This window comes from Salvelinus fontinalis, chromosome 1 (genome assembly GCF_029448725.1).
Source record: "Salvelinus fontinalis isolate EN_2023a chromosome 1, ASM2944872v1, whole genome shotgun sequence".
Taxonomy (NCBI): domain Eukaryota; kingdom Metazoa; phylum Chordata; class Actinopteri; order Salmoniformes; family Salmonidae; genus Salvelinus; species Salvelinus fontinalis.
The window spans coordinates 37,598,280-37,620,589 of NC_074665.1; the positions used below are offsets into that span (position 1 = coordinate 37,598,280).

Genomic DNA, 22,310 nt, shown 5'->3' on the forward strand with positions numbered 1-22,310 from the left:
TCTTCTGCCCTAAGTTTCAAAAGCTGGTATAAATTCCCACTGTCATCCGTGTGGCCTCTAAAGGCTTGTCCCTGTCTTACTACATGCCGCACCGAACTAACAATTTTCATCAAGCAATGCCTTGCGGCCTCCTGATGTTTACCCCATGCGTTGGATAACTGGACACTGATTGGATTTAGCTGGTGTGCTGTTACAGTTACAAAGTGGCGGTGGGTTTGGCAGTTTTGATGTGCTGTGAATTTTTCAATGGCTTTTCTCCAGTTCCTAAATCCTGCACTAATGAAGGCAGCATCTGCTCTCTTTTGGCTTGAAAACCCTTGGCTCCAGTGAAAACACAACACTCCTTTTATTGATGGATTATAATGTAGCCAGGGGAAATCGCGAAACCATCTCTCTTGAAACGTCAACACTCTGTTGGCAAGAGTTTGCAGTTCTATAAATTGTGGGTGTGGCTGATATAGTTTTGTGCCATCACTGAGGTAACTGGACAATGCTGTGCCACTGTCCCCTATACTGGTGCTGCTGGCAACAAGAGTGACACCTGGTCCTGCCGTGGCAGTGACATTGTTCTCTGAAGTCTCTCTCCCTGGCTCTTTCCCTTTCACCACCCTCACTGACTCACAGTCTGTCTCCTAGAAAATAAATAAGGTGTTTGCCATACTCGTAACTACCGGTACCCAAAACAACACAATTAATCACAACAGCAATACCATTGCCTTAAACTGGTGACTGAACTAAGATTTGTTTAAGTTGAGAGTGGGGGTATCCATGGCATTTTCCAATTATGTCCCTATTTACAAAAAAAATATTTGAGAACATTAATGTTGCCAAAAACAGACTCAACAAACTTACCTGAGACTCCCTGTCTCTGCCAGTCTGTCCCTGCATATCTGTCCCCAACTCTGCTGTCTGTGTGCCATCTGTTGCCTGCTCTGCCTAATGACATCATTGTGAAACATTCCCATTAGCATTTCACTTCTTTCTTATGAACATTGTATCAACTAGTCTTTGAGATATTAGCCTACTAGGGTTCTTACTTTGCGTCTTGGTGTACTGAAAAATACTCTGATGTCCGTCTTTTTTCTGCCATTTTTCTACCTGGCTGGCTGGCTACACACACACACACACACAGTGTGTAGCTTATTTACAGTAGGAGATGGGCTTCTATCATCTTATCTTCTATCATTCTATATGTGCTTCGATCTAAAAGGTAACTAGCAAATGTGAAACGGATTGCAGTGACAAGAGTTGACAGCTGTATGAGTTCACCATTTACACAACATATGCTGCAACCTTTTGTAATTTTAATATAGTTTGTTTCATATTGGCTGGCTTCCGACAATAGCTGAATTTGCAAAGCTAGCGAACACCAATTCCGTTTCTGTGGTGTTTGCTATAATCTTTGCTACCTGGTTAAATAAAGGTGAAATAAAATAAAAAAGTTCACTAGCGACAATTTAGCTTTTGCAACGAGACCATTAAATATATTTAAGACAATGGTAGAAGAGAGTGTAGTTCTGTTCTGTTCAGTTTGGACTTGTTTATCGCTAACCTTATCGCAGGGAATTTGAAGCACTCCAGCTGCATGCTGATCTTGGAATAACCTGACGATAGCAAAGATTCCATCTTTGACGACGCCACATAAATGGAATAGGTACTAGCTAGCTTGATGGTTAATGTTTACTTTAGTTTGCGTGCTAGCTCTGTAAATCCAGCTAGTGTGTGTGTGTGTGTGTGTGTGAACCCTGCCAACATAAAAACAACATTGCTATGGCCGATTGACTAGATAAACCTCACGTCAGTTACGTGCATTGAGTGTCTTTCACACAGTAGATACGAACTCTCTTTTACCTTGCCAGCTAAGGAACTGGCAGTGGATCAAACCATTGTGAGGAAAAGGGCGGGGGTCGCAATCTTTTGAAACTTAAAAACGCGCTCTTAAGTGTCTATAATCAGCATAGGTGCTTTCATTGCGTATTATTAATATTATTGCAATTACATAGTTATGTTAACAGTGATATATTGGGGGGGACAAATCATATTTCTCCCAGGATGGGGGGGGGGGGGGGTCGTGTCCCTTCCGTCCCCCCTGGAATTTCCGCCTATGGGTGGTACACAATTGGCCCAGCGTCATCTGGAGGTAAACTGTCATTGTAAACAATAATTTATTCTTATCTGACTTGCCTAGTTAAATAAAGGTTAAATCATATTTGGGGATGCAATTTTGTAATGTGTTTTGTTTGGTAAATTGCTGTGTAAATATTAACTCACATTTGTGGTGCCACTAAATAGACAATGAAAAAATACACTTATTTTTTTGTTTCTACTTGATCAGAACAAGCTGTAACTGGACTGTAGCATATTACTTACTAAACCTGTTGTTATAAAGGTTTAGTAAGTTATTCTAAGAGAAATGAAAATGACCTGGATGCCATGTACAGTATTATAGTCTCTAAAAGGAAAAATATTACCACAGTCTCTTGCGCATGTCATTTTCCTTTCATAATGCATCCTTATTTACAAAGCGATTATTATTATTATTGGATATTCTCACAGCGCACATTTGCAAATCCCAAACTCTAAAAGTAATTGGAAAGGTAGATACAAATTATTTGTGACATTGTGGTTACAATAAAGAATTTAAACAAGATGTAAACAAGATGCTGTGTTTTTATTTACAGTAGTGATGGACAGCTGGAGGCAATTTGAAAACAGGTTTTCACAAGTGTACTGTAGTACTGTAGCAGCTGTAGCCCATCATGCAAACATTGTTTCCTATTAGAAGGACATTAGACTCTTCATAGCCCGGCTATTGTATGTGCGAAAATCCCCCTATTTGCAATGCATTCGATGCTTAAGTACTCTAAAGTGTTACATTTCTAACTCAAGACCTCATGCAACAAATAAAATAATACAACAAATATTGTGGTTAAACTTATATATACTAATTGGTTTAAAAAACTTTATCAAAAGTTTATCAAACTTGATCAATCACGTACAAACGCAATGATATCCTTGGGCATGCTGTAGTCTTCAAATCTGGTGGATAAGTTTTCCGACAGCTGCTTGATGAAATCTTCCATCACCTCTGTGACAATGCTGTGGCCTGGTCCCTCTGCCTGTTGTTTCTTCAGTGTGCTGAAGTGCAGTAGCCTTCCAGATGACAAGTCCAAATCGAACAACTCAAGCTTCCTAGTTAAAGGCCTCAAATTTCTCCACCTTGTCCGCGACTGTTTCCATCTTCCTTGTAACTGCAGATTTAACCCGTTAGTTACAGAATATGTTACAGAATATGTCCGCAAAAAAAAGCTGTGTGTTCAGCTTGCAGTTAACGATTCAATGTTTTTGCATCGGGCCCCTAAATGGGGCGAGAAGGCCACTGAAAGTTCTATGCTTAGAATGTATTATGAACTAATCAAATGTGTTAAACATGTTACATTTGTAGTGTAGGCCAATTAATGGTGCTAATATTATATACTTATTATGTTTTGGCCTGCCATCATCCAATTGTTACAATAGGATTTGAAGCAATAGCCCACCCGTGTGTGGTCAACTATACAGTTTCGCGCTGCTCTGAGACAAGCATGGGGACTGGTCTTTTATCTTATTTTCACTGAATCTCTATTTGGGTATTGGTTAGCCTACAACTAGAGTGGCTAGTACAGGCAAGCCCCATACTATAGTGGAGGACTTAATTCTTCCTGCTGCCGTGGATATGGCTGGGGCAATGCTGGGGGAGAAGGCCCCAAAAACTATACAGACAATGCTTTCATCAAACAACACTGTTTCACATAGCATCAGTGACATGGCTGTAACGCATATAATTCACTGGTTTGTATGAGAAGCAGTAATTGTTTCAAAACATGGCTGAGAAACAATTTGAAACATGTACTGCTTCACACACAAGCCAGTGAATTATATGCGTTATAGCTGGATGAGTCAACAGACATGGCGGGCCTGACACGGCTTCTGGTATATGTCCGTTACATTTATGGAGGGTCAAATAAGGAAGACATCCTCTTCTGCAAACCACTGGAAACCAAGACAACATGAGAGGATATTTTGAAAGTATTGGACAGCTTTGTGACATCAAATGGACTTTGGTGGTCAAGATGTTTTGGTATCTGTACTTGATGGTGCAAAAGCCATGACAGGGAGACATAGTGGAGTGGCAACGTGTGTGCAAGCAGTTGCTCACGCAAAACATCACTCTCAGCGTCAACAGTGAAGCGGCGACTCCGAGTTTCAAAGAAAAATACGTATCTCAGACTGGCCAATAAAAAGAAAATATTACGATGGGCAAAATAACACAGACACTGGATAAGAGGAATTCTGCCTAGAAGGCCAGCATCCCAGAGTCGCCTCTTCACTGTTGACGTTGAGACTGGTGTTTTGCGGCTACTATTTAATGAAGCTCCCAGTTTAGGACTTGTGGGGCGTCTGTTTCTCAAACTAGACACTCTAATGCACTTGTCCTCTTGCTCAGATGTGCACCGGGCCTCCCACTCCTCTTTCTATTCTGGTTAGAGACAGTTTGCGCTGTTCTGTGAAGAGAGTAGTCCACAGCGTTGTATGAGATCTTAAGTTTCTTGGCAATTCTCGCAAGTAGCCTTCATTTTTTTAGAACAAGAATAGCCTGACGAGTTTCAGAAGAACGTTTTTTGTTTCTGGCCATTTTGAGCCTGTAATCGAACCCACAAATGCAGATGCTCCAGATACTCAACTAGTCTAAAGAAGGCCAGTTGTATTGCTTCTTTAATCAGCACAACTGTTTTCAGCTATGCTAACATAATTGCAAAAGGGTTTTCTAATGATAAATTAGCCGTTTAAAATTATAAACTTGGATTAGCTAACACAACGTGCCATTGGAACAAAGGAGTGATGGTTGTTGATAATGGGCCTCTGTATGTACTGTAGATATTCTATAAAAAATCTGCCGTTTCCAGCTACAATAGTAATTTACAACATTAACAATGTCTACACTTGTCACGACTTCCGCCGAAGTTGGTCCCTCTCCTTGTCCGTGCGGCGTTCGGTGGTCGAAGTCACCGACCTTCTAGCCATCACTGATCGACTTTTCATTTTCCATTGGTTTTGTGTTGACTTCCATCACGCCTGGTTCCAATTCCATCAATTACATGTTGTGTATTTAACCCTCTGTTCCCCCTCATGTCCTTGTAGGTAATTGTTTTCTTGTAGTGCTTGTGCACGGTATGGTGGTATTTACCGGGTTTTGTTTGACCCATTTATTGTATTTTTCTGTTGACTGTGGTTTATGGATATTAAACGACACCGTTGTAAATCAGTTTTCGCTCTCCTGCGCCTGACTTCTCTGCCGCCAATATGCACCTCACTACAACACTGTATTTCTGATCAATTTGATGTTAATTTAATGGACAAAAATGTGCTTTTCTTTCTAAATCAAAGACATTTCTAAGTGGCCCAAAACTTTTGAACGGCAGTGAGAGTGGATTCTCAGCCCTCACTAGCATGAAAACTAAATACAGGCACAGACTGTGTGTGGAAAATGATTTAACCTGTTGGGGATGGGGGCGCTGTTTAGACTATTTATGCTAATTTGGCTAATTTTTTAAACGGCTTCCCACAAAATCCTTGATCGTACAATATGCATATTATTATTGTTATTGGATAGAAAACAGTCTATAGTTTCTATAGGAGTTGAAATTTTGTCTCTAAGTGGAACAGAGCCCATTCTACAGCAATTTCCCTGACATGGAGTCAGATTTGAGAAATGTTGGCCACTCTTCTGAAGTCATTTAAAAGGGCACTGTCGTTGCTATGACTATACGGACACTTCTTACGTCTTCCCCTGGATGCCTTTACGTGATGACGATTCCAACGGGGTCGATTGCGCGTTCACAGGCCCTACAAATCAAAAAACCCTGAAGCTAGTCATTCTTTGGGAGCTGCGTCATGAGCCTAGAGGACCCCGGCGCGCACCTGTTCCAAGCGTTAGTTTAGCCTGTTATATTTCTCCGGTCATCTTTTCACTCGTTATAGGAGTTAAAAACATCATAAGGTAGTTAATTTAAAGCGTTTTATAGCAATTTATATCCGTTTAGTGCGATTTTGGGACATTTATTTTTGCAACGATGTGAAAAGTTGGGCACGCTTTTCAGTTCATCCCGAACGCAGTTGACATTTCCACATGGCAAGAGGACAGCTTTCCACCAAAAGACGATTTCTCCCAAGAAAGGATCCTTTGCCCAAGATACTGATGGAAGAACAGCTCAAGGTAGGACATTTTTATTATGATAAATCGTGTTTCTGTCGAAACATTTTAGTGGCTTAGGACGCCATGTTTTTTGACGTAGCTTCGCTTGGCGCAAACTGTATTGAAAAGTAAGGATAAATTAAAAAATGTAATAACGCAATTGTATTAAGAATTAAATTGTCTATCAATCCCTGTCCACCCTATATTTTTTAGTCACGTTTATGAGTATTTATGTATAAGAGTAGATCACTGTCTAAGTGGCGCAAGGACATTTTCTGACCAGCTTGTCTACATTTCATATTGTCTAACCATGATTTTGGTGGCTAAATATAAACATTTTCGATCAAACTGTATATGCATGTTGTAATGTGATGTTACAGGAGTGTCATCGGAAGAATTCTGAGAAGGTTAGTGAAAAAATTAATATCTTTTGGCGATGTTGACTTTTATCGCTCACTTTGGCTAGAATCAATGCTGGGCTGCTAATTGCTATGTGCTAAGCTAATATAACGATTTATTGTGTTTTCGCTGTAAGACACTTAGAAAATCTGAAATATTGTCTGTATTCACAGGATCTGTGTCTTTCGATTCGTGTATGCTGTTTATTTTTACGAAATGTTTGATGATTAGTAGTTAGGTAAACACGTTGCTCATTGTAATTATTCTAGTCCATTTGTGATGGTGGGTGCAATTGTAAACTATGCCATCTACCTGAAATATGCACTTTTTTCTAACAAAACCTATCCCATACCATAAATATGTTATCAGACTGTCATCTAATGAGTTTTTTTGTTGGTTAGGGGCTATAAATATCTTAGTTTAGCCGAATTGGTGATGGCTACTGGTGTTGGTGGACAAATAAAAGATGGTGGATTATGCTAATGTGTTTTTAGGTAATAGATGTACATCTTTACATATTGTGTCTTCCCTGTAAAACATTTTAAAAATCGGAAATGTTGACTGGATTCACAAGATCTGTGTCTTTCATTAGCTGTATTGGACTTTTATGTGTGAAAGTTAAATATTTAAAAAAAATATTTTTTTTGAATTTCGCGGCACTGGTTTTTCAGTGGGGGGGGGGGGGGTGTGCCGCTAGCGCCACGCTGATCCTAGACAGGTTAAGACTGAGACTCTCTCCAATACAAACCAACATTGCAGATTTATTTGCATCCTTTCAAGCACATCCTTCTCATTAACCTGTGGTGAGTTATTCCATATGTTTTTATGAACAAATAAGGAGTTATATGTAAGATGGCTAAATAAAGAGCAAAATTATTGATTATTATTATTATGTTGTTATTTGTCTCCTGGTCCTGTAATAGCTCTTTGTCACTTCCCACGAGCCGGGTTGTGACAAAACCTCACACTCATTCTCATGTTTAATAAATGTATCATATAGTGTGTGTGTGTGGAAGACTTACGATGATGGGAAAAAAAACATTTGAGAGTGCGCTGATCCTGGTGCTAGAGGGGGTATGTAGAGGGGGTATGAAGTGGGTATGAAGGGGTACAGGACTATAAACATTTTGGGAACCATTGCTCTAGTACAGCCAACACTACAAAAAGTCAAATGTTTCTCAAAGATGGCCTCTGGTGGTCAAACTAGCACTAAGTAGCATTAATAGCAACAATGGCTGACAATTAAATAACGTCTTATAGAATTCTGCTGCAGCCCGCAAGGTGTGCTGCAGTATGACGCAACTTTTACAGGAAGAACCACTGTACTACCACTTGTTCTCTTTCTCTTCCTCTCCATCTCTCCATTTTCTCCAGTTCCACAATAATGGAGGGGGTGAAGAGAGAGGGAAAAGCAGAAAGATAAACATTTCAGTGCCAACCACCAGTCTCTTTTTCTCTTCATCTCTCGTTCCACAGTGATGACTTTGCTCTCTTCGCTACCAGCACAGCAGCAGGGTAATTTGCAATGCATTTGACTGCAGGCTACATTTTAATTAGCAATTGGACTCCCTTAATTACACTGACCGGCACCTTGTTAATAATGAACAATCAGGTGTTCATCAGTGACAACACGTTGCCAAAGACACCAGCAGGACAATGAGGGAGGGATAATAATGTGCCAATATATCAGACAAACACCGGCTTCTCGATCATTATCACTTTTATACATCGGGTTACCAACATATTCAAATAATGATCAACATATTTTCATTAAAAAATGTTATTTTGATAAATGTATTCTAACTATTTCATCCTTCCACAAGATATAGTCCCGATACAAATCTAGGGTTGCTGGAGACGCGACCCAGTCGTTCGTTCTTTTTGTTCTGTATCTATAAATGCGACCCAGTCGTTCCTTCTAAATGTTCCATTGCATTACTGACTGGCAACGTTCTTATCCCTTCCTTGCTAGCTAGCCAACTACTGCTAATTTACATTCACGTCAAAAAGTGCAGCCTGAATATCAGCAAAATAGCTGCATTTGCACTTGGTTAAGCTGTTTTCTAGTTAGATTTATTTCGATATATCCATAACAATGAGCTTATGATGCGTGACTTTGCCTGGCAGAGAAAATGTGGTCTCTTGTCAAGACAATCCACGACATTCATTTGAGCTGATATTAATGCATCAATAGATACACTCTCTTTGAAATCCATCACAGCTGACATAGCTATAGCTACTTACGTATGTATGTCACATTTATCTGTACATTCCCCTGGATTGTGCATTGGTTGAAATATCTGTTGGAGTCTCTGCTACTACTTCTGCTGCCTTGCTTCAGCCTTTTGGGTTTTGATGATGCTGCAGTGTTGTCTTTGTTTTCGGCCAGGATGTTGCTCCAGCGTTTTCTGTCTGTCAGTGACGGACGCCAGAAGCTATGGAGCGAACTTTCGCGCCGATGCCCACTCACTGAAATATTCTCCCTAGCTTATAAACCAGAATTGGCCAATTTATGGACTGTTGGGGTCCTGATGCTGTGATTTGTGTATGTTGTTGTTCCCGCTGCCCTGCAGATCTTGGGTAGAAGTGGGTGGAGATAAAATGTAAGGGCATTCTCCGGGCATTTCAATAGATATTTCTCCAGTGATGCCACTGGGTTGGGTGGGTTCCCTGGCTGCTCGAACATAAATCCCCTCTTGGACTCCATGTTATAATGTTGTTTTCCAGTAGCCTAATTACGTGTGCAACTTAGTAATAACACAAACAGGCTATGAACAATATACCATAGACAGTTCTCGTCTGTTTTTACGAGGAATGAGTTGTGCTTTAGTTGTCTGTTCCCCTCTTTTCCTCTTCGACACAGATGTACCTGGAGGTCGAACCACACTTTCGGGACCAGAACCCTTGGTGTATCGGGATTCAAAGCCTGGGAGTTTTTGAGCTGGGCCATGTCCTTATCGGTGATGGGAGGGTGGCTGTTTGTGATATATTTTCCTTGCCTTAGCTGTTTGATGTTGCCCAGAAATACATGATTTGAGTGGTAAATTCAGTGTACTTCATAAGGCACCAGCTTAGGGTCATTTAGAAAATGGTTGAGCTCACCCCGGAGTACCAGGTAGCTACTTATGCTGTACTGCTCCCCCCACCCAGTTTGAACATTTCCATAAAACTGTTGGAGAAGGACGTTAAACTCTTCTTTAGTGACAGTTTTGAACTCGAAGCCATCGAAGTAACGCACAGCCCAGTTTGTATTCTTTACTATGTTTTTTTCGTTGCGGCTTTTCTCTAGGTCATTCAATGCAGTATCCTCCAAATCTGCATGCCTGGGTATTCTTGCTATCTCTTTTTTCCCATTCATCCATAGTCATGCCGCCGAAAAGATCAAAATAAATGTTCCACTGATCCATTTCATGTTTGGCAGCAAAGTAATGATTTAGCCAGTCAACTGAAAAAAAGTTTTGTATGTTGCTATGATAACCAGCTCAATTTGCTGACTGTCTCTTTCGGACACATTCACTTTAAGTGGGACAGATCGCAATTCAATATTGAAACAAAATTGAAAAGGTCGGAGAGACAGACAGCAAGGTTTATACAAATCTCTGCTTTTGAAAACCAAATGATAGTCTAAAAGAAATGGGAAATAATGTCTAGATGCTTTTTATAGTGGAGATCAAGTTTACATTTCCTGGGAGGCTTGATGAGACAGTGGATTGCGCAGTGAGATTGAACAGAGTAAATTAACATTTCAACGTCATAGATTTAGCCGGTGGTAACTTGTGAAATAGACACCGGCTGGAATGCGGTTTTAACCTTTCTAGGGAGTAGGTTTTAGCCTCTCTAGGGAGTTTTTCCTAGCCACCATGCTTCTACACCTGCATTGCTTGCTGTTTGGGGTTTTAGGCTGGGTTTCTTTACAGCACTTTGAGATATCAGCTGATGTAAGAAGGGCTATATAAATACATTTGATTTGATTTGATTGAACCAAATCGGCATTCAGGATTAGACCCACCCGTTGTGTAAATTATGGCAAGAACAGCTCAAATAATCAAAGAGAAACGACAGTCAATTACTTAAAGACATGAAGGTCAGTCAATACGAAACATTTCAAGAACTTTGAAAGCTTCTTTAAGTGCAGTTGCAAAACACCTCAAGCGCTATGATGAAACTGTCTCTCATGAGGACCACCACAGGAAAGGAGGACCCAGAGTTACATCTGCTGCAGAGGATACGTTCATTAGAGTTAAATGCACCTCAGATTGCTGCCCAAATAAATGCTTCATGGAGTTCAAGTAACAGACACATCTCAAAATCAACTTTTCAGAGGAGACTGTGTGAATCAGGCCTTTTTGCTGCAAAGAAACCACTACTAAAGGACACCAATAAGAATACACTTCTTGCTTGGGCCAAGAAACACCATCAATGGACATTAGACCAGTGGAAATCTGTCCTTTGGTCTGATGAGTCCAAATTTGAGATTTTTGGTTCCAACCGCTGTGTCTTTGTGAGACAAGGTGAATGGATGATCTCCGCATGAGTGGTTCCCACCGTGAAGCATGGAGGATGAGGTGTGATGGTGTGGGGGTGCTTTCCTGGTGACACTACCAGTGATTTATTTAGAATTCAACATGGCTACCACAGCATTCTGCAGCGATATGCTGGTTTGCACTTAGTTCTTCAACAGATCAATGACCCAACACACTTCCAGGCTGTGTAAGGGCTATTTGACTAAGAAGAAGAGTGATGGAGTGTTGCATCAGATGACCTGGCCTCCACAATCACCCAATTGAGATGGTTTGAGATGAGTTGGACCACAGAGTTACGGAAAAGCAGCCAACAAGTGCTCATCATATGTGGGAACTCATTCAAGACTGTTGGAAAAGCATTCCAGGTGAAGCTGGTTGAGAGAATGCCAAGTGTGTGCAAAGCTGTCATCAGGGCAAAGGGTGGCTACTTTGAACACTTTTTTGGTTACATAGTTTGATGTTTTCACTATTATTCTACAATATAGAACATATTAAAATAAATAAAAACCCTTGAATGAGTAGGTGTGTCCACATTTGTGACTGGTACTGTAGGTCCAGGAGTTGATTTGCACTGTTGGACACTTGTTGTATTTTTTCACTTACTGTCAGAGCGGGTTAGGTATACATATGCTCACTGCAATCAAGTCTTTCTGTTACCCAAATGTACTACATGTAGAAAATGTCACTCTCCTCCAAATTCTAAACCTCATCTATTGTATGACTGGCAGTTGAGTTGTCATCTTTCTGTTCGAGCACAGTAGGTTAGGCTCATATATGCTGCGATTAAGTATTTATTTGTCTGTCAGCAGACTCTGCACTACCTGTAGAAGTGTCTCTTTATCCCTTAAGTATGTTTCCTCTGGCTACACATTGTACAGCACAGTCAATTTATTTCCTCCAAAATACCCTGCAGTCATATCCAATCAAAGGGAGAATAATTTACATTTGATTAAGATTCACTTTCACTTCTATTTAACTAGGCAAGTCAGTTAAGAACAAATTCTTATTTTTAATGACGGCCTAGGAACACTGGGTTCTTGTTCAGGGGCAGAACAACATTTTACCTTGTCAACTTAGGGATTCGATCTTGCAACCTTTCGGTTACTAGTCCAACGCTCTAACCACTAGGCTACCTTCCACCCCACAGATGAAATAGAACAGGAAAAATCCTATCCACAAAAAAGTGTAAAGTGGTTGAAAAATCTTACTTTCAATTGAATTGCTATGGACAAGGCAGCGGTCTGTCTGTCTCATGGAGTCCGCTCACCACAAAATACCCTTGCTAATTTCTTCATATCTACTGTACAAGCCATAGTTAATTTCTGGGGGTCAGGGCATCAAATGTTAAAGATCAAGGCAAGCTGAACTCACAGAGACGACGTCAGTGTTGATGGGGCTCATTTCCACCACATTGGCGTGGTAGGGCTCGTCTCGCCACATGGGGGCATTGTCATTGATGTCCAGGATGGTGATGTTCACCTGGAGGGAGGAGTAGAAAGGGTTAATGACTGTTCTGAGTTCAGTTAAAGTCTTAGAGATAGAGAAGAGGGGGAGAGAGAGAGAAATGGAGAGACAGCAAGGGAGAGAAAGAGAGAGAGAAAGAGAGAGAAGCATCTAAATGCTCTGAGAACAATAAGAAACATGAAGAGGTGTGAGAATGGAGGTGGCTACCGTGGCAATGCCAGTCTTTTGCAGTGGTCCCACCCCTCCATCCACAGCTCTGACAATCAGGATGTACTCTGACTTCAGTTCTCTGTCCAGTAAGGCTGTAGTGGTGATCTCTCCTGAAACACACAGGTAATGCATAGGTCAAACACACATCCGACACAACACAGCATGTACAAAAACACACAGACGCGCATGCACAGACACATACAAACATGAACACTCGCTCTCTAGTGTAACGGGGTTAACTGTTCTGCTAACAGCTTTGCTTCCTCCAACGGCTCAACGGTTTGAGCCACCCAAAAGGTACTGATTGGATGGCTCCATCCGCAACATTTCAAGCTAGCTGTGGAGTGAGCTTACGGCACATTCTTAATTGCTTTGCACCACAGTGACTCAGTTCCTCATTTTAAGATCGGATCCCCTGACACTTTTGGTTGCGCCCGGTCCCCAGAGGCAGCCAGCCAATGTATTGCTTTGGTCTGAAGTAACAGTTCTGCAGCGAACACTACGCTCTCTCGCTCTTTCTCTTTGTAGTGTTCACTGAGAAGGGGTAGCTACAGGGCTCGAAATTAATCGCCTCTGTCTGAGACGATTCAAAACAGTCTCTGGATCCCAAATTCATACAACCACTGTAAAAAATGTTTTTTTAAAGCAATGAGGCTGATGCAACAGATCAGACTCTTTAGCTTAAATTGTTGATTAACTTCTTCATATTATAAGCGCAGAAATGCGCACACGGCAGTAGGATATGCATGAATGTTCCATAATGCAATTAGCGGGAACACACAGTTCTAAAAAGCGCACTGCACATGTGAGCGGTTTTATGTGACAGAAATTAAAACATCTGTTACAAATGTAGAAAGAGGGGATATCTAAAAGACGCAAACATTAGCATGGGTTGCTAATATGACTAGGATTGTATCTTTAGCTGCTGGACTATGACATGATGTTGATTTGAAAACCAATATAATATTAAAGAAATGCTGGCTTCAATTGCATACGGAAGTGTTTATAAAATAAATCCCCTTAACATTTCTATGACCTGATTTTGGCAAGGCTACTTTGAAACAAGGTAAGACATGCCTCATACAATGAGGATGGAAGTGCAGGACATACAATTTTTGTGGGGAGTGCAGATGATTTTAAGTAAATGAATGAATGGCTACATAGCTAGCTAGCTAGCTAGCTCACTACACTCTGCAATTCATAATAGACTGGCACTATGTAGTCAGATAGCTAGCTATACCTATTGCCAGAAAGTAAATAAATAATTCAGCTAATAAAAACAGAATCTAATTCATGTTAATAAGCTAACCCCATCATTGTTATGGCCAGCCATCTTTGTCATATGATAATTGTATTTGGTCATATGATTATGGCAGGATTCAAAGATAGGCAATAGAAAGAGTGATAGAGAGAGAGCACCACCCATTTTTATTTTATTTATTTTTATTTCACCTTTATTTAACCAGGTAGGCTGGTTGAGAACAAGTTCTCATTTACAACTGCGACCTGGCCAAGATAAAGCATAGCAGTGTGAACAGACAACAACACAGAGTTACACATGGAGTAAACAATAAACAAGTCAATAACATGGTAGAAAAAAAGAGAATCTGTATACAATGTGTGCAAAAGGCATGAGGAGGTAGGCAATAAATCGAATAATTACAATTTAGCAGATTAACACTGGAGTGATAAATCATCAGATGATCATGTGCAAGTAGAGATACTGGTGTGCAAAAGAGCAGAAAAGTAAATAAATAAAAGCAGTATGAGGTAGGTAAATTTGGTGGGCTATATACCGATGGACTATGTACAGCTGCAGCGATCGGTTAGCTGCTCGGATAGCCGATGTTTAAAGTTGTTGAGGGAGATAAAAGTCTCCAACTTCAGAGATTTTTGCAATTCGTTCCAGTCGCAGGTAGCAGAGAACTGGAAGGAAATGCGTCCAAATTAGGTTTTGGCTTTAGGGATGATCAGTGAGATACACCTGCTGGAGCGCGTGCTACGGGTGGTGTAGCCATCGTGACCAGTGAACTGAGATAAGGCGGCACTTTACCTAGCATAGCCTTGTAGATGAACTGGAGCCAGTGGGTCTGACGACGAACATGTAGCGAGGGCCAGCCAACTAGGGCATACAGGTCGCAGTGGTGAGTCGTATAAGGTGCTTTAGTAACAAAACGGATGGCACTGTGATAAACTGCATCCAGTTTGCTGAGTAGAGTATTGGAAGCTATTTTGTAGATGACATCGCCGAAGTCGAGGATCGGTAGGATAGTCAGTTTTACTAGGGTAAGTTTGGCGGCGTGAGTGAAGGAGGCTTTGTTGTGAAATAGAAAGCCGACTCTAGATTTGATTTTGGATTGGAGATGTTTGATATGAGTCTGGAAGGAGAGTTTGCAGTCTAGCCAGACACCTAGGTACTTATAGATGTCCACATATTCTAGGTCGGAACCGTCCAGGGTGGTGATGCTAGTCGGGCGTGCGGGTGCAGGCAGCGAACGGTTGAAAAGCATGCATTTGGTTTTACTAGCGTTTAAGAGCAGTTGGAGGCCACGGAAGGAGTGTTGTATGGCATTGAAGCTCGTTTGGAGGTTAGATAGCACAGTATCCAAGGAAGGGGCAGAAGTATACAGAATGGTGTCGTCTGCATAGAGGTGGATCAGGGAATCGCCCGCAGCAAGAGCAACATCATTGATATATACAGAGAAAAGAGTCGGCCCGAGAATTGAACCCTGTGGTACCCCATAGAGACTGCCAGAGGACCGGACAACATGCCCTCCGATTTGACACACTGAACTCTGTCTGCAAAGTAGTTGGTGAACCAGGCAAGGCAGTCATTAGAAAAACCGAGGCTACTGAGTCTGCCGATAAGAATATGGTGATTGACAGAGTCGAAAGCCTTGGCCAGGTCGATGAAGATGGCTGCACAGTACTGTCTTTTATCGATGGCGGTTATGATATCGTTTAGTACCTTGAGCGTGGCTGAGGTGCACCCGTGACCGGCTCGGAAACCGGATTGCACAGCGGAGAAGGTACGGTGGGATTCGAGATGGTCAGTGATCTGTTTGTTGACTTGGCTTTCGAAGACCTTAGATAGGCAGGGCAGGATGGATATAGGTCTGTAACAGTTTGGGTCCAGGGTGTCTCCCCCTTTGAAGAGGGGGATGACCGCGGCAGCTTTCCAATCCTTGGGGATCTCAGATGATACGAAGGAGAGGTTGAACAGGCTGGTAATAGGGGGTGCGACAATGGCGGCGGACAGTTTCAGAAATAAGGGGTCCAGATTGTCAAGCCCAGCTGATTTGTATGGGTCCAGGTTTTCCAGCTCTTTCAGAACATCTGCTATCTGGATTTGGGTAAAGGAGAAGCTGGGGAGGCTTGGGCGAGTAGCAGCGGGGGGGGGGGGGCTGTTGGCCAAGGTTGGAGTCACCAGGAGGAAGGCATGGCCAGCCGTTGAGAAATGCTTGTTGAAGTTTTCGATTATCACGGATTTATCGTGGTGACCGTGTTACCTAGCCTCAGTGCAGTGGGCAGCTGGGAGGAAGTGCTCTTGTTCTCCATGGACTTTACAGTATTCCAGAACTTTTTGGAGTTAGAGCTACAGGATGCACATTTCTGCTTGAAAAAGCTGGCCTTTGCTTTCCTGACTGACTGCGTGTATTGGTTCCTGACTTCCCTGAACAGTTGCATATCGCGGGGGCTCTTCGATGCTATTGCAGTTCGCCACAGGATGTTTTTGTGCTGGTCGAGGGCAGTCAGGTCTGGAGTGAACCAAGGGCTATATCTGTTCTTAGTTCTGCATTTTTTGAATGGAGCATGCTTGTCTAATATGGTGAGGAAGTAACTTTTAAAGAATGACCAGGCATCCTCAACTGACGGGATGACGTCAATATCCTTCCAGGGTACTCGGGCCAGGTCGATTATAAAGACCTGCTCGCAGAAGTGTTTTAGGGAGCGTTTGACAGTGATGAGGGGTGGTCGTTTGACCGCGGACCATGTTGAGGCAGGGAGAGGACTAACATGTAATCAGGTGAGAATTTGAGTTATAATGCACTATCAGTTCAATACGCTTCCATGGGGTAGTAGTCTGTGTGTTGTTGTGATTCTGGATGGCCAGATTGATAGCAAGAATGACAAGAAACTGCCATGTGGGGAATTGTACGTGGCTCGTTTCAGCTCGATTCATCTTGTTATTGATAACATGTGTTGTTTTGAGATGTTTTGACTGATTTCATGTCAATGCTAATATGGCTAAAGCTAGCTAACCAACAACTGTAACAATGTATTTGAGAGACAACAAGTGCTCATTGTGCAAATCTATTCATGTTTTCAATAAACATTGGAGACTAAATATGGCTTACAGTGGTCAAACATCGAAGCCAACCCCATCTGTTTTGCCCAATAGTTGCGTATGTCTCAGTGTTGTCGATAAACAATCAACCAGTATATGCCATAACCCATTATTCTATTTGTGTACTCTTTACCACGCTTGGCTAGGTACTTATATGGTCTTGAATAACTAATTTCTTATACCCAATTAACTTAAAAGGAGTCAAGGCAATCTGACTCCAGAAACATCTTACTTGGTTACACAATTGAATTGCAGTATTAATTAATAGAATAATGAGTGAGAGTCAAAATATAACTCAAAAATATTTTTGTATGGCATCATACAAAAATACGTAGCAAAAACTCATTGTCATTCACCATCAACCTTATACAAAGATGGGCATATAGTGGAACAGAAAGGGGTCAGATCTACAGTCTCAATTCACTTAAATGCACCAAATAGATTTTGGGCATAGTGTTTTCCTATCTTTGGTATCCAGCTTCACCTGGTGGATATGACAGACGGCATCATAATTCAATCTTCTGTGTGCCATTGCTAAGCACAGCCATGTCTTCAACCTCAATGACAACCAAATTAAACCCGAATTTAGGCAACAACATTTGCTATAGCAAATGGGGTACAGTCAGCAAAGATGAGAAGTTGAACCGGTAGCTCTAGTCTGTGTGCGATATAAATTGCTGTGCAAAGACAGCCTTATGACTACAATTCCAAATTGTCACATGATGATCTGTTCGTCCTCTCCCTGTGCCTCAACATGGTTGTGCTCTCCCTCTCTCTACTGACTGTCTCTGACCCCTGCCATGACAACCACATTAAATCAGAATGCAGGCAACAAATGTTTTGCTATAGCACTTGGGCTACAGTGCTATAGCAAAGATGAACTCAAAACAAGACATGTTATCAATAACAAGATGAAATGACCTGAAACGAGTCACGTACATTTCCCCACATGGCAGTTTCTTGTCATTCTTGCTATCAATCTGGCCATCCAGAATCACAACAACACGCAGACTACTGCCCCATGGAAGCGCTCACAACGTTTTTGTGACGTTGTCAGCCAACCCATCTATTTACAATTAATTAAAGATGGGGTGTGGTGGTGACTTTCTGAACAGTTAACAGTAAGAACACAGTTTTAAGTAATATAGAAAAAATATGGGGTTTCAGTTGTGATTGGGATATATTGACCAATTTATCAGGACATTTTTTGAACATTTCCCCTTCAAAATTCACCAGAATTAACAATTTCACAGCTATTACCAAAAACAGCTGAGAGGGGTGTTGACACCAGAACCCATTGACCCTTACCACCCCAATATCCAACACAAAGTTGCGCCTTGCACACACACACACACACACACACACACTCACCTGAGCGCGTGTTGAGGCGGAACTGGGAGAAGCCCTGTAGGGAGTAGATGAGTGAGGCCTGTCCAAACTCCCGGGAGGCGTCCAGATCAGTGGCATTCACAAACACAACCGTCGCCCCTGAGGAAGAGAGAGAGGGGAGGAGTGAGTGAGAAAGAGGGGAAGAAAGAGGAAGGGATATCAAGAGTGAGGTGTACAAATGTATATGAGGTGAGAGAGAGGGGGAGCAAGAGGGGGGGATGAGTGAGAGGGGGATCTTTCAACCTCCACTCTCCCACACTCAGCTACACTGACAGAGAGTGGCACTGAGTGGGTTTATGGATTAGTGGATTATCAGCAGGTTGTTTGGTATTATGGTACATGCATGGAAGAGCCTTGATAAATATCCAGGGGAGGTGATGAGAGGCTAGGTCCAGAGCCACACGGTTAGCTAGTTAAGTTAGCTCCATGGTCCACCCCCACAGTCCACTTTGCTTTCAAATTGGCACTTCAATGTGTGTGTGTGTGTGTGTGTGTGTGTGTGTGTGTGTGTGTGTGTGTGTGTGTGTGTGTGTGTGTGTGTGTGTGTGTGTGTGTGTGTGTGTGTGTGTGTGTGTGTGTGTGTGTGTGTGTGTGTGTGTGTGTGTGTGTGTGTGTGTGTGTGTGTGTGTGTGTGTGCGCGCGTGTTTGTCTGACACATTTGCCAAGCTCTTCAGCAGCTCTGGCGGATGAGGGAGTAGTCACTTATCTCAATTCCTCCAGTGATTGGAAACAAAACTATTGTATACTCTGAATACATGCATGAGAATTAATAGTGATAGTAATTTAACTGCACTGGCCTGCTAAGCACTTAAAAATAATATATAAAACTACATAAGAAGATATGAGACAAGAGGGGATACAAGTCGAGACATAAAAAAACGACACAAAGCAAAGAAAGGAATATCATTGAAACTCAAGGTAAAGGGTAAGAAGTGATAGGGTTAGGATTGGCCATTAAACTAGTCTATTATTATTGTACAAGGTAATTGTAATGATCTACAGTATGTTAAAGCTGTTCGAATTGAACAGAAGGAATGAATGGACATCCAGTTTTAGCCATTGACCTCATTGTAACACCAGGGCTGGGTCTGAAAACGTGACTTGCTGTCCTTGTTCCCACCACTCCTGGCCTCTCTCCTAAAGTGCATTGGAGGATGGAGGAAGCAGGGTTTTTGAAGGCTAGTTTTTAGACACAACCCAGCTGTCTTCTGTGAGTGACTCCAACTGTAGATATATAATTTTTTATGTAATAAAGGGATTTAATTTGACTACGTAATGCATTCATGACACAGAAAATTATGTTTATTTCAGTGGGCGAGGGAGAAATAACTTGTAGTATTGGACACCATCTGGATGTCACCGTGACATGTCAATTAGCTAACGTAACGACAATCCAGTGCGAAATAAATGCAAATGATCAATACAACAGTATTGTATCGAGGTGGACGTGAGTTGCTTCCCACTGGTCAGCAATTGCTTCCCACCGGGCAGCTGTAGGCTGTCACATGTCGTTAGTGTCCAACTTGTTCCATCCCACTTGACTTCATTTTGAGTAGGATAGCAGCCTACACGACAAATAACTTGTAATATTGGTAGAAACCGTCTGGAAACCGGCTTGCGCCAACACAACAACAAGGAGAGGGAAGTAGCTAGATAGTGTATACAATATTGTTAGAGAGAAATAGCTAGATAGTGTAGCCAATATCAGGCCAGGGTGACAGCTAAAGCACATTTATTGTAGTGATTTTCACTGAAAATGTGCAACTACGCCATTACTGTTCAGATTTTATTTAAAAAATAACCAACAAATTATTCTGAACACTCTCCCAAGTCCCAACTTCGGCAGACAAGTTTCAAATTCTCCCTGAAGTTTCTAGCTACAAGCTAGAAATTATAGTAGTCATCAGGACTACTGACTGAACTGATTAAAGTAAATCCGTTTGTATCCAATCGACTCTCACTGCAAGACATACATCATCAAATTGGGAACCAGGCGTGTCTGTATAACCTCACCCGTTCAAAATCTGTCCACGATAAGCATACTGATAAGCAGACCACCTGCCTTCCCACCTTTGGGACAACGACACCCATTGTTAGAGACTATCAAAACCAAATCAAATTGTATTCGTCACATAGCTGTAGACCTTACAGTGAAATGCTTACTTACAAGCCCATACTAAAAAAAGTAAGAGGTAAAAATAACAATAGCTGGGCAGCAGAAAAAGAGCAGCAGTAAAATAACAATAGCTGGGCTATATACAGGGGGTACCGGTACAGAGTCAATGTGCGGGGGCACCGGTGTTGAGGTAATTGAGGTAATATGTACATGTAGGTAGAGCTATTAAAGTGACTATGCATAGATAATAACAGAAAGTAGCAGCAGCGTAGAAGAGGAGGATGGGCAATGCAAATAGGTAGCCATTTAGGTAGCCATTTGATTAGATGTAGGTAGCCATTTGATTAGATGTTCAGGAGTCTTATGAATTGGGGGTAGAAGCTGTTTAGAAACTCTTGGACCTATACTTGGTGCTCCGGTACCGCTTGTGCGGTAGCAGGGAGAACAGTCTATGACTAGGGTGGCGGGAGTCTTTGACAATTTTTAGGGCCTTCCTCTGACATCGCCTGGTATAGAGGTCCTGGATAGCAGGAAGCTTGTTGCCATACCAGGCAGTGATACAACCCGTCAGGATGCTCTCGATGGTGCAGCTGTAAAACCTTTTGAGGATCTTTTTTTAATGTTTTTATTTTACCGTTATTTTACCAGGTAAGTTGACTGAGAACACGTTCTCATTTGCAGCAACGACCTGGGGAATAGTTACAGGGGAGAGGAGGGGGATGAATGAGCCAATTGTAAACTCTGAGGACTGAGGACCCATGCCAAATATAATTTCAGTCTCGTGGGGGGGAATAGGTTTTGTCGTGCCATTTTCACGACTGTCTTGGTGTGCTTGGACCATGTTAGTTTGTTGGTGATGTGGACGACAAGGAACTTGAAGCTCTCAACCTGCTCCACTACAGCCCATCCATGAGAGTTTATTTGTTCTTTGCCAGTTGAGGACTTGTGAGGCATCTGTTTCTCAAACTAGACACTCTAATGTACTTGTCCTCTTGCTCAGTTGTGCACCGGGGCCTCCCACTCCTCTTTCTATTCTGGTTAGAGATGGTTTGCGCTGTTCTGTGAAGGGAGTAGTACATAGCGTTGTACGAGATCTTCAGTTTCTTGGCAATTTCTTGCATGGAATAGCATTAATTTCTCAGGACAAGAATAGACTGACACATTTCAGAAGAAAGTTCTTTGTTTCTGGCCATTCTGTAATTGAACCCACAAATGCCCGATGCTCCAGATACTCAAATAGTCTAAAGAAGGCCAGTTTTATTGCTTCTTTAATCAGAACAACAGCTTTCAGCTGTGCTAACATAATTGCAAAAGGGTTTTGTAATGATCAATTCGTCTTTTAAAATGATAAACTTGGATTAGCTAACACAATGTGCCATTGGAACACAGGAGCGATGGTTGCTGATAATGGTCCTCTGTACGCCTATGAAGATATTTCATAAAAAATTAGCCGTTTACAGCTACAATAGTCATTTATAACATTAACAATGTCTACACTGTATTTCTGATCAATTTGAAGGTTTTTTTAACGGACAAAAAAAATTGCTTTTCTTTCAAAAACAAGGACATTTATAAGGGACCCCAAACTTTTGAATGGTAGTGTATATACTGTATTTTATACCATCT

The 22,310-nt window shown here is 41.7% G+C and overlaps 1 protein-coding gene across 3 annotated transcripts in view; it reads right to left on the reverse strand.

The window, feature by feature from the left end:
* Positions 1–22,310, reverse strand: part of LOC129853969 (cadherin-23-like) — a 565,813-nt gene that overhangs the window by 170,986 nt on the left and 372,517 nt on the right. For 2 of the 3 annotated variants that reach the window (XM_055920546.1, XM_055920536.1), the window contains exons 19-21: positions 18,551–18,667; positions 12,829–12,941; positions 12,529–12,636 (exon numbers count right to left, since the gene is read on the reverse strand). In XM_055920546.1, coding sequence (XP_055776521.1) covers positions 12,529–12,636; positions 12,829–12,941; positions 18,551–18,667 — 338 coding nt within the window. Of the gene's footprint in view, positions 1–1,552; positions 1,819–12,528; positions 12,637–12,828; positions 12,942–18,550; positions 18,668–22,310 lie in introns of those variants that run through there. The other variant, XM_055920554.1, reaches the window with a different exon arrangement.